The sequence below is a fragment of the Elephas maximus genome, chromosome 26 (genome assembly GCF_024166365.1).
Source record: "Elephas maximus indicus isolate mEleMax1 chromosome 26, mEleMax1 primary haplotype, whole genome shotgun sequence".
NCBI lineage: Eukaryota > Metazoa > Chordata > Mammalia > Proboscidea > Elephantidae > Elephas > Elephas maximus.
In genome coordinates, this window is record NC_064844.1 from 28,012,640 (window position 1) to 28,031,964 (window position 19,325).

General features: G+C 41.0%; 1 protein-coding gene across 5 annotated transcripts in view; it reads right to left on the bottom strand.

Annotated features, from left to right (window-relative positions):
* Nucleotides 1–19,325, bottom strand: part of CRIM1 (cysteine rich transmembrane BMP regulator 1) — a 243,476-nt gene that overhangs the window by 93,417 nt on the left and 130,734 nt on the right. For all 5 annotated transcript variants that reach the window (XM_049870461.1, XM_049870460.1, XM_049870459.1 and 2 more), the window contains 3 exons: nt 17,605–17,726; nt 3,637–3,819; nt 1,070–1,267 (listed from right to left, as the gene is read on the bottom strand). In XM_049870461.1, the coding sequence (XP_049726418.1) occupies nt 1,070–1,267; nt 3,637–3,819; nt 17,605–17,726 (503 nt within the window). The remainder of the gene's footprint in view (nt 1–1,069; nt 1,268–3,636; nt 3,820–17,604; nt 17,727–19,325) is intronic.

Sequence of the window (19,325 nt, forward strand, 5' to 3'; positions counted from 1 at the left end):
GCTTACCTTACCTTGCTTATTGGATAATCCACCCCTGATATCAACAGAAGCAGAATTCTCCAGCTTAAATTTTTATATTACTTCTAAGGTCTTTAATAAGTCTAATTCCTCAGAGGTGAATGAAGCTAGCCAGGCAAACTGAAATCTGAGCCTATTAAAATTTAGTTAAAAGCAAAGACTTCTTGATATGGGACTTGATGTAGTCTACCTAACTGAATTTCTTAAAAGACCTGTCAGTTCCTTAGTATCTGTTTTAAAAAATTCTAGAAGAATGCACCTTTAACATGGATTAATTTTTGACCCATTTTAAGTTAATTTTCCCAGGAAAACGTGCTTCTTCATGACAGACGCTCTCTATTGCATCTGTTGGTATAAACATTCAAACTCATGTCTGTACTACCAGGTACAGACAGATGATTAAGATTGATCTGGGTGTGTGCAAAGAATCCTCCTAGGCTGGGAGACGTGGACTGAAACAAGTTGGGACAGAAAGACAAGCCCAAGCTTCCCTCTATTAAAGAGGAAGAGAGGTAGCAAATGTTGGGAACCATGACGGAAGTAAAAGCATTAAAGGAATTGTAAAGCCTCACCCATCAAGATATCAGAAGCAGAAAGGATGCTCAGAGTTCGGACATCTGGCAGTGCAAGTTGCCTTTGATGGTTCCAGCTTTTTCTTATAGCTCCCAGGACTCTTGGGCTTCTGGAAGCATTACAAGCTAAAAATGCTATGCTTGAGTCATGGGTCTTATTTCCAATTTTATGTCATTGCTTTGACCTCTGGATATTAATTAGGCTTAAAGTGAACTGAATTAAAATGTATACATTCTTATACCGTATTCAGATAAGCATATCTGCAATGGTAATATAAATACCACACTATTCTCATTTTAAATCTGCAACACATTCCCCAAATGATGAGTTTTGGCTGTATAATAAATTCCTCTGCAACCGGTAACAGCATGAAGCAGACATTATGCCTGAGGAAATTAAAAAAACAAACAAGAACATACTGGTAGTTTATCCAACATGACGCATTCGCCAGAGACTGGTCAGAACAGCCAAGGTTTACCTTCGCACACAGGGCAACACTCCCCAGGAACTTTTACGGGGTTCATGCAGCTCTGCCCACAGGCTGTTGCAACACAATGGGGCTCTCCGTTGATGCACTGGCAGAACGTGCAGTCATCTTCCCTCCACCGGTCTCCGTGGGCACGGATCTGGCCATTGGCATAGCACCCGGCAGGCTTATTAAAAGGATACACTGGATCTAAATTAAAAGATGAATTCAGAGTAAGACTGAGGGTATTCTAAATCTTACCTCCACCTGTACCTAGAGACATTTTTTTCCCAGGTTCTAGTCATCTGCAGTTCTTTTCCAACTGTGATCAGCAGAAGCCCAGGGTTGCATGAGGTGTCTCTAGGTGTCCATGTAAAAGCAGTTATCACACGGATCTCCATCCACCTGTCCTGACACTGCAGTGAGGCAGAGGATCTGTGGTACAAAATGGATAGAGCTGGACAGAGCTGCGAGTTGGTAGTTAGAAAGCGCAGATCTGTTTTGGGCTCTGGCAGTGTTTTCAGGCTTATTCATTTAGGTGTTTCTTGTACCTCCATTTCATCCCCTGTAAAATGGTGAGACTACTACCCCCATCTCACTGAAGAGTGACATGTTACTTCTAGGACTAACTGAACTGTATCTCTGTGGTGCCTGGAGGTTCAGGAGGCCCTGGCTGTGGCCTTGCTCATGACAAGTCTGGTCCACACCATGGGCCAGTGCTTGTGTCCTAGAGGGAAAGCTGTATGTCTAGGCCATTGTTCTCCCCATGAGCTGGGCAGCCAAGCAGCAGCCAAAGCTGGGAGACAGAAGTAGCCAAGGCTACTGTTCGGAAGAAAAAAAAGCTTTCTGAGGTTACTGACAAGGACATAAACACTGGATGCAAAAGCCCAGTATCTGTATAATGAAAGCAACTAGACAAATCAATTATCTTTTTCAAAAATACATAACGAGTGGCCTCAAACAGCCAGTGCTGTGCTGGGAGGAAAGTCAGACTTAGGGACGGCAGAGGCCAAGAGACCTGAGCTAGATAAAGACTTTCTAAATTCTTTTATAAAAAGTCTTACACAACATACTTCACATTTCTACTTTGAGCCTGGGTATGAATTCCAGGAAGTGAGACATAACCGGATCCTTGCCCAGACGACTCATTATGATTATTAGAAGTTCATATCTATGTTTTTACACCACCAGCGGCCACACAGTTTCAAAGATTATTATAAACCTGGGGCAGCCAGGGGACAAATCAATTGGGAAGGTTAAAAGTTTGATGTGATTTTTTTTTTATCCCCAATGATACATAAAAAGCAAACCACCTTTTTCCTACATTAGCTAAAATAACTTCTAAATGGAGGAAAAATGCTATTGTTACGAACGGTTATTGAATGTTAGGAAGGTAATTTTTGGAAGAAAAAGCAATGCTCTAAAGATGTTCAGATATTACATTTATGTGATAAATAAAGCTCAAATACTGGAAAACCAAAGGATTTCACGGCAATGGAAAAAAAAGGTGCAGACTGTGGCACGACGCCGTCCTCCCACGTGAGGAGGTCAGCAGGGTGGGCGCTGGCACAGTGGGCCTCAGGCAGAAGCGCTGCAATTCAGTCAGGACAAGAAGGCTCACGTGGCCTCCCCTTCTGGACCCACAGTGTGGTGTACCGGGTGCAGGGCATTCCTCCTGACTCCACTGAAAATGCGGGCAAGTCACTCGACTTTTCTCAACTTCAGTTTCCTATTCTTTAAAATGTGTGGGTCGTGGTAGGTGATATTCAGAGGCACCACTCTGAAACGTTTACTGTTTGTGAACACCAGAGATGGGAGGGCAGAGACTGTCAGAAGAGTATGAAAACATTACTTCTTGGAGGGGAGGGGGGATATAGAGAAAAAAGGTCCCCCTGAGCACCACTGATGTCCAGGGCTACGCCTGATGCCCAGCTGGGCCCTGAGCTGGTGGGATGACTCCACTGTCACCTCCACACATTTTCAAAGAAGGAGGGGCAGAAGGGTCCTGATCCCAACTGGAGGGGCATGGGTATATGTAAGGGAACAAGGTAGCTCCTCTCCGAGCTGACTGGCTATGACTGTCAGTGACTAGGGCTGTCATGGCTGAATAATCAGACGGCAGCTGGCGAATTCTAATGTCAGCGTGAAGAGTAAGCCCTGGGACTTGCTAAGGAACTGCTAGAATGGCAGGGGATAAACAAAAAGCATTTCCTGGAAGTCTTACGTTCACCTGCAGATGCAGTCACGTAAATGGTTAACATGCTAAACTGCTAACACAAAGACTGGAAGTTTGAGTCCACCTAGAAGCGACCTGGCGATGTGCTTCTGAAAAAATGAGCCATTGAAAACCCTGTGGAGCACAGTTCTACTCTGACACACATGGCATTGCCATCGAGTTGGAATCAACTCGATGGCAACTGGTTGGTTGTCTATACCAAGGCACAACTTCCCTCTGGGACGCATTCTTATACACGTCCTAAAAGAAACGTAAGTTCAGAAGGTATAGCATGGTGTCATAAAAAGATAATTTCTTCAATATTTCCTCTACTAATCCACCTTTAATCCGTGCCTCTTCTTACCTTCACAAACTGGGCAGCACTCCCCTTCAGGCACGTAGTACCTCTCGCAGGTCAGCTCGCCGCACTGGGCAGTGAAGCAGATGGAAACACCCCCTTGGCATCGACAGAATCGACAGTTGTCCATTCGGAACATATCCCCATCATAATATTCCACATTGTTGAACACACAGGCTGGCTTTGTTTCTGAAGGGAGTTAAATTAAAGTAATTTTTGAGTTGTGTCCTTTTATGTTTCTCAAACAACCTCTAGAAAATTGTCTGATAGTAGGTCATAATTTCATGTAAATTTACTAAACTCAATAATTCTACTGAACAAATACAATAAAGCAAAGTAAAATAAACAAAATACACCGTAACATTCTTCCACCTATAACTCAAAACTCTCCACAGCAAAATCTGCACCAACTTCTTACCCCAAATGAAGGTAAATGAAACTTACATATGTGATACATGCCCTGAAGAAATTACACTCATTTTGTTAAATACCGACCTCAAACACAGATGATTCTAGATCCACTTCAGATTTTTTCTGCTTTAAAAATCGTTTAGGCCTTTTTGGAAGTGATATTCTTCTATTCTTCTAGTGCTACCTACTCAACTCTTTTCTTTCATTATCTGATTTAATAATCTACAATTTCAATAGTGCTTTCCCTTTAACAAAATGCTCTCTACATGCATCACCTTATAACAGGAATTATAACAGGGATAGTTGACGTAGAAATTATTATACTAAGTTTAGGCCCCCAGACACCCTTTTAGCTCAGTAATCAGGTCACTCCTGAGGTTCACCCTTCAGCCAAAGATCAGACCAGCCCATAAAAGAAAACCACACTAAATATGCACATCAGCACAGGGTCAAGGACGAGGAGGCAGGAGGGGACCGGAAAGCTGGTAACGCGGAATCCGAAGTTGAGAAGGGGAGAATGCTGACATGTTGTATGGTTGGCAACCACTGTCACAAAACAATATGTGTATTAACTGTTTAATAAGAAGCTAGTTTGCTCTGTAAATTTTCATCTAAAGTACAATTAAAAAAAAAAGGGGGGGGGGAGGAAATTATTATACTAAGTGTAGACGTGAGGAATGGTAGGTAATTTGCCCAAAGTCACACATATAACAAATGATAGAAGCAAACACACTAGCTCATGTAATTAAAATCATGTGCTCTTTCCACTGTGTTTCAACATTATGTTTTGCTAAGGACTGACAGCCCCACATTTAGAATTTTTATCATGATACCAACAGCTTTTACATTTTTCTCTGCCCTGAAACACTTTCCCTAAATCCATTCCTCATCTCTAACTTCGTCTGATTTAAAAGTATTCCCACTAGACAAAGGCATCACAAGAGAACAACAGATCAGTATCTCTTATGAATAAAGATGCAAAAATCCTAAAAACAAAAAACAGAACAAAAACTAGCAGACTGAATTCAGAAACATGTGAAAAGATTATATACCACACCAGGCAGGATTTATTCTAGGAATGCAAGGCTGGTTTAACATCCAACTGTGACTGCCAGTGACTCGGGCTGCTTTTTGTTGCATTTTTTTAATAAATTTAACAAAAGAAGTTTATGACCTGCAGACTGAAAAATACAAAACACTGCTAGAAGAAGTTAAAGAATATCTAAATAAATGGAAAGACAGCTGTTGTTCATGGACTGAAAGGCTTAATATATGAAGGGGGGAATACTTCCGAAATCCATCTAAGATTCAACATATCTCTACCAAAATCCCAGGTGGCTTTTTTTTTTTGCAGAAAATGCATAAAAAAAATGCAAGGCCACCAGAATAGTTAAAATAATCTTGAAAAAGAATTTGGAAGACTTACGCTTTCTGATTTCAAAGTTTACTACAAAGATATAGTAGTCACCGTGGCATGAGATTGGCCTAAGGATAGACATGTAAGTAAATGGAAGAGAATTTAGAGTCTACAAGTAAACTCTCATATTGATTGATTTTTGATAGATTGCCAAGACAATTCAGTGAGGGAACAGTTTTTTAAGAAATGGTGCTGGAACAATTGGATATCCCCATGCAAATGAATGAAAATGGATTAATACACCTTCTAGCATGTATAAAAACTAACTCGAAATGGATCATAGAGCTGTGATCTGAACAGAAGGCACTCAAAAGACAACTGGAGAAAAGCTGCCTCCTCAAAGTACAGCCGACCTTAATGATGTGGATGGAGTCAAGCTTTCAGGACCTAACGTGGCACAACTCAAAATGAGAAGAAACAACTGCAAACATCCATTAATAATCAGAACATGGAATGTATGAAGTATGAATCTAAGAAGACTGGAAATCTTCAAAAATCAAATGGAATGCATAAAGATCGATATCCTGGCCCTTAGTGAGATGAAATGGACTGGTATTGGCCATTTTGAATTGGACATTAATATGGTCTACTATGACGGGGGAAAAAAAAAAATTTTTTTTTTTTTTTTACTATGACGGGAATGATAAATTGAAGAGGACTGGCACAGCATTCATCATCGAAAAGAACCTTTCGAGACCTATCCCAAAGTACAGTGCCGTCAGTGATGGGATAATATCCATATGCCTACAAGGAAGACCAGTTATTATGACTATTATTCAAACTTACACAACAACTACTAAGGACAAAGATGAAGAAATCGAAGATTTCGAAATCTCTGAAAGACTCTGAAAGTTGCTCTTGAATGCAGTAGAGTTGCTAAAACTTAGGGAAGAAACGAAGTAAAACTGCAGAACAGAAAATGCCAAAGGGCAGCTCAAGAAGAAAAAGTAAAGTATTATAATGAAATATGCAAAGAGCTGAAATTAGAAAACCAATCTTATGAACAGCAGTGGATGTAGTGGTGAGCCCCTCAGGTTGGAAGGCACTCAAAAAAGATGGCTGGGAAGGAGCTCCCTTCTCAAAGTTGACGTGGCTAGAGTCAAGCTTTGAGGACTTTCATTTGCTGATCTGGCACGACTCAAGAAGAATATACTCGGCACTTCTCAAGCTGAAAGAAGTGAAGAAAAATTTCAAGCCTCGATTTGCGACAACAAAGGATTCTATGGGCAAAATACTAAATAATGCAGGAAGCATCAAAATAAGATGGAATGAATACACAGAGTGTACCAAAATGAACTGGTCAACCCTCAACCATTTGCACTGAGGTAGCATTTGATCAAGAACCAATGGTACTGAAGGAAGAGGTCCAAGCTGCACTGAAGGCATTGGCGATAAACCAGGCTACAGGAATTGAGGGAATACCAATTGAGATGTTTCAACAAACAGGTGCAGTTCTGGAAGCACCCACTCATTTATGCCAAAAAATTTGGAAGACAGCTTCCTGGCCAACCAACTGGAGGAGATTCACATTTGTACCCATTCCAAAAAGGTGATCCAACAGAATGTGGGAATTTTTGAACAGTAACATTAATACCGCACACAAGTAAAATTTTGCTGAAGATCATTCAAAAGTGGCTGCAGCAATACATCGACAGGGAACTGCCAGAAATTCAAGCTGGATTCAGAAGAGGGTGCAGAACAAGGGATATCACTGCTGATATCAGATGGACCATGGATGAAAGCAGAAAATACCAGACAGATGCTTATGTGTGTTTTGTTGACTACGCAAAGGCATTCGCCTGTGTGGATCATAACAAATGGTGGGTAACATTGTGAACAATGGGAATTCCAGAACACTTAACTGTGCTCATGTAGAACCTGTACTTAGACCAAGAGGCATTTGTTTGAACAGAACAAGGGGATGCTGTGTGGTTTGAAGTTAAGAACGGTGTGTGTCAAGGTTGTATCCTTTTACCATACTTATTCAATCTGTATGCTGAGCAAATAATCCAAGAAGCTGTACTATATGAAGAACACAGTATCAGGATTAGAGTAAGACTCTTTAACAACCTGCAATATGCAGATGACACAACCTTGCCTGCTGAAAGGGAATAGGACTTGAAGCACCTACTGATGAAGATCAAAGACCACAGCCTGCAATATGGATTATGCCTCAACATAAAGAAAACAAAAATCCTCAAAACTGACCCAACAAATTAAAAAAAAAAAATTTTTTTTGTAATTAACATCATGATAAATAGAGAAAAGATTGTAGTTGTAAAGGATTTCATTTTACTTGGAACCACAATCAAAGCCCATGGAAGCAACAGTCAAGAAATCAAACAACACATTGCATGGGACAAATCTGTCACAAAAAGATCTCTTTAAAGTATCCAAAAGCAAAGATGTCACTTTAAGAACTAAGGTGCACCTGACCCAAGCCACAGGGTGTTTTCAATCACCTCATATGCATGTGAAAGCTGGACAATGAATAAGGAAGACCAAAGAAGAACTGTGTTGGCAAAGAACATTGAATATACCACAGGCTGCCAGAAGAACCAACAAATCTGACTTGGAAGCAGTACAGCCCCAATGCTTATGAGAAGCAAGGATGGCAAAACTTCGTCTCATATACTTTGGACATATTATCAAGAGAGGGACCAGTCCCCAGAGAAGGACACTATGTTTGTAAGTAAAGGGTCAGCAAAAAAGAGGATGAAAAATGAGATGGATTGACATAGTAGCTGCAACCACGGGCTCAAGCATAAATAAAATTTAAATTAAAAAAAAAAAAAAAGTATTCCTGAGCTGAAGAAAGTTCTGAGCCACTGCACCCTGTTCACTAAGATGGTAAATATGGATTATGCACATCTTTCATGGGTTCTTATGTCTGTCACATCACCGCTTAATATTTCGCCTTCCCTGTTTGATGTAATTTCAGAGATTTCCACTGCATTTTGAATTTGAAAAATACTTTACATTTGTATTGTAGTTAAAGCCAATTACTTTCTCACTTGACTTTACAACAACCCTGCTGGGAAGACAGGGCAAGTTATTAATCTCCTAATAGTGCAATTTAAAGAGATTAGGTGACTTGCTTAAAGTCACATGACGAGTAAGAGCTGTGTATGCTCACACATGCAGTACCTGTGTATGTGATCTTCTTTCGTAATAACCGATCTACTTGGGTCTATCAATCCTTTTTCCAGGAATGTTAGGTTAAAAAGAACCATTGTATAATAGTTCAGAATTCTTCTACACACTTATAGTCAACATATTAATCTGGGCTGTGATGGAAAGAAAATAGTTAGACCACAAATTCTAAAGTGTAGAAAATAGAGTGTTTTTATAAATCAAAACTGCATGTTGTGGAGCACAGCAAAGTGCTACTGTAAACATCCATTCGAAGTAAACATCCATTCAAACTGAAAAATAAAATAAAATTTATAACCAATCCATATTAATTACTTAGTTGAGTCAATTGACCACACCCACCATTTGGGTAAAGCCACAAGTCTTGGTTCAGGATTTGAGAGGAGATTCTGGTTATGAATGAAGCTGCTCCAGGGCAACTTGGTCTTGCCTGGGAAGGGAGGTGGTCTAGAAGCTTAGTGGGGAGGGAGGAGACTGTCGGGAGGACTGGGCCAGTTAGGTGTCAGTAGCTAAAGACAGGGGGCAAGGGAGTGGAATTAAGAAAGATGAGAAGGCTCAAAAAAACACACCCTAGAAAACACAATCAATCCTTTGGGGGTAAAACAAAAAAACAACAAAAAAAATCACACAACATAATGAAATCTCTGATACTGAGAGAAATTTATACAGACTCTTCGTGAAAGTATATGATAAAAAGCCTGGTAGTGATCTTTGAGGAGCAATGACCAATTACTTCACATGCTGGGGTATAGATGTAAATCTCCGAACCCTGTAGAGACTGCTACTATAAAATGAAGATTTAAGTGGACGTGGAAAAGAAAAATATCATGAAGAAACAATTTACTATGTAATTTGTACTTCTCAATGAAGAGGTGCATAAAAGTGTCTTTTTAGTGATTTTTGTATGTCTTGTGTCTGCTCAATTAAATTTTATGTTTCAAGTTCTGGAATCTTCCCTTTACTCTTTAATATATTCCAGAACTTCTGAAAATAAGCCTTACAATATAGACTGCTAATAAACTCTACTGCCTGCCAAATTATGCTGATTGGCAGATGGTGACAGGTATGTAATTTTAGCTAAGGAAAAGACTAAAACGTAGAACTCTGTATCAAATATGAAAGTGAAGGAAACACAAACAAACAAAAACCAAAAAGACTTCCATTGCTTTTTATTTTCAACCTCTCAGTAGGATATGGCTAATATCTTGCCTCTGTTCTCATTTCACTGGTGGTTGAGCTGTACAGGAAGCAAGAGGGTAGATATCACAAGCCAAGAGAGGTAGATGGGAAATGTCTAAGAATCTCTCCATAAGTCACAGGCAAACTGATGGTTCACAAAGGCAGGGTATATTGGCTTCCAAAGGCCAATAAGCAACATCATGACAAACAGAGAAAATATCGACACTGTCAAGGATTTCATTTTACTTGGATCCATAATCAATGCCCATGGAAGCAGCAGGCAAGGATCAAAAGACATACTGCATTGGGCAAATATGCCGCAAAAAACCTCTTTAAAGTGTTAAAAAGCAAAGATATCACTTTAAGGACTAAGGTGCGCCTGACCTAAGCCATAGTGTTTTCAATCACCTCACATGCATGTGAAAGCTGCACAATGAATAAGGAAGACCGACGAAGAACTGATGTACTTGAATTATGGTGCTGGTGAAGAATACTGAATATACCATGGAGCACCAGAAGAACAAACAAATCTGTCTTAGAAGAAGTACAGCTGGAATGCTCCTTAGATGCAAGGATGGTTAGAATTCATCTCACACATTTTGGACATCTTATCAGGAGGGACAAGTCCCTGGAGAAGGACAACATGCTTGCTAAAGTCATAAAAAGAAAGGAAGACCATCAATGAGAAGGACTAACACAGTGGCTGCAACAATGGGCTTACCCATATCAACAACTGTGAAGATGGCACAGACCTGGGCAGGGCTCGTTCTGTTGCACACAGGGTCGCCATGAATCAGAACCGACTCGATGGCACCTAACAACACCAAAGACCCAAAGTGGGGGGGGGGACAATAACAAAACAACTTTATCTATGCAGTAGGGAGCAGGGAGGGTTTGCGCTAGAATACACCAAGCAGATTCTATTTCAGGATAAGGGAAAATGAACAACACTTGTAAAGGATTTTATCACTCTTGAGCAAAGTTATCCTCAGATGGCCCCGGGAACACAATGGGTGTCCAACAAATACGTAATGAAAGCCATAGTTCTTTCAAAGTGCCAGGTTCTCTCCGTTACTGTAGCAGTAACAGTTATGTCCCTAGTAACATTACCAAGCTTTATTACTATACAGACAATGGGCTCTTAATAAATATTTTTGTACCAGTTTTCTTCTAAATAGACTGCATAATGATGGCTTTCCTGTGATTGGTCAATTTTACATGTTTGCATCTTAGAAAATTCTGGCAGGGTCAACATAAGATTATTTCTAATTTTTATTAACCTTTTATATATGTTTGAATAAAACAGGAACTGATTATTCATTGGACAACATGGCCTTAATAAGGCCTCCCAGTTATTATGTTCACATAGAATCTGCATTTTAACACTGTTGCAAGGATCAGAGCATGGCAGGGACAGTGTTTTTGGACAACAATTTTGAATGGCACAAAAACAGGCTGAGTTGTATACTGGTCCCCCTTCCCCTGAACTTGCGTCTTAACCACAAGAAATTGTTTTTGGATGCTGTATGCAAGGGACACCGCTGTCCCTGCGCTCCCCACACGAGCTCCCTACACCCACTAGTCCTGGTGCCACTGGGAACAGGGGGATCACGTTCATCTTATACTGATGACATGTTCTCACTGATGTGAATGTGGACTAGCCTCACTGAGTATCTGGCCCTGCTAAATGGCCTGTCATAAAGAAAAGGCTCCGTTTTAAATATTATAAAGCTCCATGTATTTTTGGTAGTTTTACCCGGTTTATATTCAATAATACAATGCCACAGACTAATTCGTTTCCTTACTTGAAGAACACTTTATAACTGGGCATGCTGGAAGAGTCAGTTATTGGCTGTGACACTCAAAGCAAGATGCTCTGTTTTATTTAGATTTTTCTGTATAGACACTGGACAACTGGTGACATCTAAGTAAGCAAATGATTATTTCCACATTCTGTACCTGGGATTTCAAACCCAAATGCCTCCAGGAGAGAGAGCATTGGGCAGCTGTAAGACAATGGAGGCATTATGACAAGGAACATACATGCCCACATAAGGGTGGAGGTCATTACTCAGCTCCAGCTGATTCCGGGAAAAACATCTGTTTGCAGGCTGGAGCAGATAGACAACTGTTTCTTGAAGGAGATTTGAGACTGTCCCATCACTGCTTTGGAGGGCTACTTCTAGCCGATGATTCGGAGGACTTCTCATTTCATCTAAAAGGAGCTCAATCAGAACAACAGGGTTCTCACTCAATCGACAACTCACAAGCCCTCCTTTAGGCTCTTGCCAGAGAACAAAGTCACAAACTGTCACAATCTAGTTTGCAAAGCAACACAAAACAACGAACGGAAAAAACAGGCAAAGAGAAGTAATATTTACGGGGAATGTTCCATCATTTCATCTAGGCTAGTGTTTCAAAACTCAGAACACTTGAATTCTCTGTGAACATTTTTTAAACTTGTGTTGTCACTTCAACGCTTACCTTATTGAAAAAATAATGTAAGCATACGGATCACGGGTGGCAGCTCAGGAACCGAAGTCACCGTGCAGTCCCAGTGTCTGCATTTGGGGTTAGTTATGCTAACATTCAGCGCCCTGCCTCCTGAGCTGGACCTACTCCTGCGTGGTGCAGAGCTCTCAAAACTGAGAGACAGCGCTCCCGGCACCTATGTTCCGTGTATCTAACTGATCTTTTAGAACCGCTTTCACTGAGTTGCATTTCAGTATTTTGTTTTTTGGGAGGAACACCCACAGGAAACTCGTTTCTGTATCTGTGTTATTCACACAGTTGAGGACATGACCCACTTCATCATTCAGTGCTCCCTTTTTTCATTTCCACGTGAGAAATTTCCATCAGGGAGCGTCGTCCTGTCTAGTAGGTTTCTCTTCCTCTGAAAGTAAGAATTGTGTATGTGACCCTGTCTTCTTTTTCTCTCTGACGGCCAGGAGGCTGGAAGACTAATTTTACACTTAACGTTTAACTCCAGCAGCTCTATAGACATGTATGCCTGCGTATATGTGGGCTCCTCCTTTTGGTTTTCACTTTCACTTACAACTCTTTGGTTCTGATTCTCTTTTCTCATTAATATTTTACCAGTATGTTATTGTATCTGTTCTCACTGTAAAGTTGCCTCAAATCCTTTGTGGATAAGCAAGGCACACAAAAAATACATAGGTGAAATAACAGACTTCTGCTTTTCTAGGTGATGATAATGAATCTTTGATATACAATATTCCCTAATGGTGACCTTCCAAAAACAGCACGATTCTCCAAGGGTACTGGAGGGTAAATACATGTCTATCTGTCTATCTATTTATACACATATATACACATGGGCTCATATATGGATATACAGCATATCTCGGAGATACTGCGAGTTTGGTTCCAGACCACTGCAATAAAGCGAGTATCGCAATAAAGCGAGTCACACAAATCTTCTGGCTTCCCAGTGCACAGAAAAGTTCTGTTTACACAATACTGTAGTCTATTAAGTGTGCAAAAGCATCATGTCTTAAAAAACAATGCACATACCTTAATTAAAAAATACTTTATTGCCAAAAAATGCTAACCATTATCTGAGCCTTCAGTGAGATAAACTTTTTGCTGGTGGAGGGTCTTGCCTTGATGTTGATGGCTGCTGACTGATCAGGGCAGTGGTTGCCAACGGCTGTTGTGGCCACGGCAATTTCTTAAAATAAGACAACAAAGTTTGCTACGTCGATGAACTCTTCCTTTCACAAAAGATTTCTCTGCAGCATGCGATGCTGTTTGATGGCATTTTTACCCACAGTAGAGCTTCTTACAAAATTGGAGTTAATCCTCTCAAATCCTGCCGCTGCTTTATCAACTACTCTATGTAATATTCTAAATCCTTTGTTGTCACTTCAACAATGTTCACAGCATCGTCACCAGGAGAAGATTCCATCTCAATAAACCACTTTCTTTACTCATCCATTAAGAAGTAGCTCTTCATCTGATAAAGATTTATCATGAGATTGCAACAATTCAGTCACATCTTCAGGCTCCACTTCTAATTCTAGTTCTCTTACTATTTCTACCACATCTGTAGTTACTTCCTCTACCGAAGTCTTAAACTCCTCAAAGGCATCCATGAAGGCTGGAATCAACTTCTTCCAAACTCCAGTTAATGTTGATATTTTGATGTCCTGCCATGAATCACGAACGTTCTTAGTGGCATCTAGTGTGGTGAATCCTTTCCACATGGTTTTCAATTTACTTTTCCCAGATCCATCAGAGGAATCACTATCTATGGCAGCTACAGCCTTATATGAAATGTATTTCTTAAATAATAAGACTTGAACACCAAAATTACCCCTGGATCCATGGGCTGCAGAGTGGATGTTGTGTTAGCAGGCATGTACGTCTCCCTCCATCAGAGCTAGAGCTTCTGGGTAACTGGCTGCTTCATCTTGCACTTTCATGTTATGGAGAGGGCTTCTTTCCTTAAACCTGATGAACCAACCTCTGCTACCTTCAAACTTTTCTTCTGCAGCTTCCTCACCTCTCTCAGCCTTCAAAGAATTGAAGAGAGTTAGGGCCTTGCTCTGGATTAGGCTGTGACTTAAGTTAAAGGAATACTGTGGCTGGTTAGATCTTCTATCCAGACCACTAAAACTTTCTCCATATCAGCCATAAGGCTGCTTCACTTTCTTATCATTTGTGGGTTCTCTGGAGCAGCACTTTTAATTTCCTTCAAGAACTTTTCCTTTGCATTCACAACTTGGTTAACTGGTGCAAGAGGGCTAGCTTTTGGCCTCTCTGAGCTTTCAACACGCCTTCCTCACTAATCTTAATCATTTCTAGCTTTTGATTTAAAGTGAGAGATGTGTGACTCTTCCTTTCATTTGAACACTTAGAGGCCATTGGAGGGTTATTAATTGGCCTAATTTCAATATTGTCTCAGGGAATAGGGAGGCCCACACAGAGGGAGAGAGATGGAGGGGTGGGGAAAGGCTGGTCAGTAGGACAGTCAGAATACACACAACATTTATTAAGTTCACTGTCTTATATGGGTTGGGCACGATTTGTGGTGTCTCCAAACAATCACAATAGTAACATCAAAAATCACTGATCACAGATCACCATAAGAGATATAATAATAATGAAAGTTGGAAATATTTCAAGAATCACCAAAAGGTGACATGGAGACACAAAGTGAACACATGCTGTTGGAAAAATGGTGCTGACGGACTTGCAACACTGGATTGCCACAAACCTTCAATTTGTAAAAAAATGTGGTTATCTGCAATGTGCAATAAAGCAAACTGCAATAAAATGAGGTATGCCTCTGTGTGTGTGTGTATGTGTTTGTGTATACACAGACGCACACACACATACATACATATGAAGTTATACATATACACATATAGAGGGAGAAGGGAGGGGGAGGGAGAAACAGAGAAAGGTATGTATATATACATACGTTAAAAGAAGTAAAATACAGTCAAAAGACTTGGAGGCAGAATGTCTCTAAACTTGATTCTGTAAAATTATGAGTCTTGATAATGTTATAGTTTCCAGTCTCATTTATAACTAAATCACTAATATAGTAACACAGATGCTTCAGCAGGACAAGAAACAAAAATCACCCAATAAGTTTACAGTGAGAAGAAAGAAGCAACCACCAGCAACACTGTGACTGTGCTCTGTTGTCTGAACATTTTCACATGGCAGATGGAAGTTCTGATCCTGAGGTTGGATTCCTTTAACAGGTGAGACTACCAATGGGGGCAGGCCCTGAACATTAATGCAAGGCCGCTGGGGTGGGGAACAGTTATTAGCTGTCTGGGGCACCTCAGGTTGGAGGCACCTCAGCTAACGTCCTGATAAAAAAGGTATGACTCGGGTTTCTATCAGCAAGACGCAAGCAGAAAAAATGCACCCCTCTTCCTCACCCAGAGGAGACAGCAGCAAACTTTATTACTAGGGGTAGTATTTCCAGGGGATAGATGGCTTGAGATTAAAGTGTAGAGCAATCAAAGATGGAGAACTCCCACAAAGTAACCTCTCTCTGGGCTAGTATTTAACAGCTACTTCTAGAAGAAAGCAGGATGATACAAACCACATCACTCACAAGTTCAATCATTCAGTCAACAAAATCTGGGTGTCCTATGAGAGCCAGATAATGTGCTAACATCCACAGACCTAAGGGTGAATGTGACATGCTTCCTTGTCCTGTCAGGTCATATTCTGGAATGGGACACAGGCATGAAAGTAAGTGCTTACAGCACAGAGTGATGAGTGTATCTGAGATGTCAGGGGAGCTGAGGGTAAGGAGACTCTTCTGGTCTCAAATGGTGTGGGAAAGTATTCACAGAATATCACCTATAATAATTTAAACTGCAGCAGTGCCAGAGAGAAAAGGTCAGCGTGGCCATTTGCTGGTGTTCAGCAGACATTACTAATGGCTGGATAATAACATGGGTGGGGCGAAGCATTGAGATGAGATTCTGTGCACACAGAAGTTTCTCTGCAGCCTTCCCCCAGGTGTGCCTGTATTTATTAGGTTTTTATAAAGCCCTTGTACGTATAAAGTCAGGACGTTCACCTCACCTTCTCCATCGCCCTGAAATGCCAGTTCACTATCCACACAGGAGGTTCACATAATAAGGACTACTTGCACATTAGGTACAATTCCAAGTGTTTCCCATATAATAATATAATACCTCATTTAATTTACCGTTAACTCTGTTTTACAGATGCAGAAACTGAGGGCCAGGAAAACCAAGTTACATAGCTAGTAACTAGAGAAACCCAATACTCAAACTGAGGTTGTTTGGTTCCAGTCTGTGCTCTCCCTTAACCATGAGGCCAAACTGCAAGTGCTTCTTCAAAACAAAACGAAAAAAACACATGGCCACTGGCCCCAAAACCACAGGACATAATTAACAAGACTCAACTTTAACATAACCCTTTCTTGTGGGGGAAGAAAGAATTTAGGATTATGTGCAGGAAACCCTCTGAACCCTGCATTCTTGTAGGCAGTAGTAGTTAATATGAATGTTTCTCTGTCATTTTGTTATGTTTGTCCAAATCCATCTCCATTTTCCTTGTGTGTACAAGTATTGACTATCTAAATAATACTGCCAATTACTGGTATCTCACTTGCTTACGTTTTATTCTTCTCCTTCTGAAAATGCTAAGGGAGGGGCCACACTGTAGGTTCTCTCCCCTTCTAGCCGCCCAAATTCAATGAAGGCCATGTCACTTCCTCAAGCTACAGTTACCAAACTGTCTTGTGAAAGGAAGGAATCCTGTGACTGAAGAATTCTTTTCTGGGCCACAAGGGTCAAGCTTAAGGCAGGCCAGCAGTAATGACCAAACACTGGCCAAAGATGTTCAAAGTGGGAAAGTGCTGAACTAGATGAACAACATCTTTTCTGTTTCAAATTGTGCTAACGCCAGTGTGTTTTTAGTTACATAGATTACTTCCTGACAGCAATGCGATGGGAGCTGAATGACGGCAGAAAGAATGTAATTACAGGTTCCACCATCCTCTCCTGAAATTCTGAACAGTTCTAAAATACTGAAACACAGCAGAGCATGATGGCTTCATGCAATATGCTATTACATTTCCAAAATTCTTTTTCTGACGGATGGGATGGTGACCCCTGTCCTAACATCCATTACTATGCTGTGGGCTCTTGAGCAAACCTTTCTGAGTGAGTTTCTGCAAGTCTCCGAGCACATTCCCTGCCTTAAATAGGCAGAAGCAGCTAGGTTTAGCCCTCCCCACTCCTCCTCCTCCTGCACAAATGTGCACTCTCTGAGAACAAGAGAACCCCACGTACCATTAACACATTCAAAGACATCACAGCACTTTCCGGGTGTCCCATCTCCACGAGAGACTATGCGGGGAGTGGATCCCACCTCACACACGGGGAAACCACATAAGCCAGAGAGACACTCGCATCTGAAACCAAAGAAAAGGGAAGGAAAACCCCATGAATAAACAACAACACAGAAGTCAGGAGACCACAAACAAAGTGGCAGTGGTTGTGGCAAAGTAACTGGCCTACATACATATCACACTGCCTTGTTTATCTGGCGTCACCGGGGCGTGAGGGGTTCTAACGTGATTTGTTTTCTAAACAACTAAGGCGCATCTCCTTAATAAACACTTAAAAAAATTTTTTTTTTTAACCATTTCGACAGAGGTATTTCTAAAATGCATTACTTCATCTCTTACTTAACCAGACCGATACTGAGCATGAGAACATTTTCTTGATGACTCAGGGCCACCTTTACATGCCTACAGTATTGTATTACTCAGGACACCAGTGACGCCTGCATGAGCCAATACAGAATGTTTGCTCCTGCATTTTTAAACAGCCTCATGTTGCTGTTGATGTTTAGGTGTTTTTCAGAGTTTTTGATTCTTCTTTCGACTGTCAAGTTACCGGCTTTTCATAGAAAAGCTTTGTCTCTAGTAGTACCCCCATCTTGAGCCACATTCATTTTATAATTGTATATAATATCAGAAGAAAGACTCTGATCAAAGGCTGAGGAGCTCTTTATAAACAAAGGGCATGAGATTTATTAAAAGAACTGTGACACCTCTCTTGAAAGCTGGGAGTCTTAATTTTTGGAACATCTAAGCTATCATGCGCATATTTCTCTCCACATGCATGAATGAAGTAGGTGCTCAGTGAACTGCAAGCTAGCTCTGTTGCTTCTCACCCTTACCTTCAACTCTGCTGCAAGACTCGCCTGAACAGAGAAACACAACAAGTGTGGGCAGGTAAAATAAGAGGAGAAAAATGCAGGCAACTGCCTGACACTGATGGGCTACAATGAAATGTTGCTATAGTTGTTAGCTGCCATTAGAAAAGATGGTGTTAGCTGTTATCAAGTCAGCGTAACTCACGGCGACCCCATGTATAATGAGATCAATTGTTGTTCTCCATAGCACTTCATTAGCAGATTTGTCTTAAGTAGATTGCCAGGCCTTTCTTCGCAGCCTGTCTCAGTCTGGAAGCTCCACTAGAACCTTTTAGCAGCAGGCTGCTCCACTGATAGACAGGTGGTAGCTGCACATGAGGAACACTGGCTGGAAATTGAACCTGGGTCTCACGCATGGAAGGCAAGAACTCTGCCACTGAACTACATACGACATCCCCGACAATCAAACTGGAGGTAGGAAATGAGAAGCCCAGGGCAACAAGATGTTAGCATGTAAATGTAATTCCAGGACGGAGGAGCTGGCCTACTGTTCTGGGACTCCCCTGGGGATGGAAGCATGGATTAGAAGGGTGAAGATAATGAGGAAGGGAGATCTCAGGTAAAACAAAACAAAACAAACCCACTGCCGTCGAGTGGATTCTGACTGATAGCGACCCTATAGGACAGAGTAGAACTGCCCCACAGGTGTAAAAGGAAGGCATCCTAAAAAAAGACAATCTCGAAGGAAGGAAAAATGTGAGTATGTATGCAAAGCAGGGGTCAAGATTAAGGGAGAGTCATTCCCAGCAGGGAAGAACTACTAACACATTCTGTATTAATTCTGTATTTT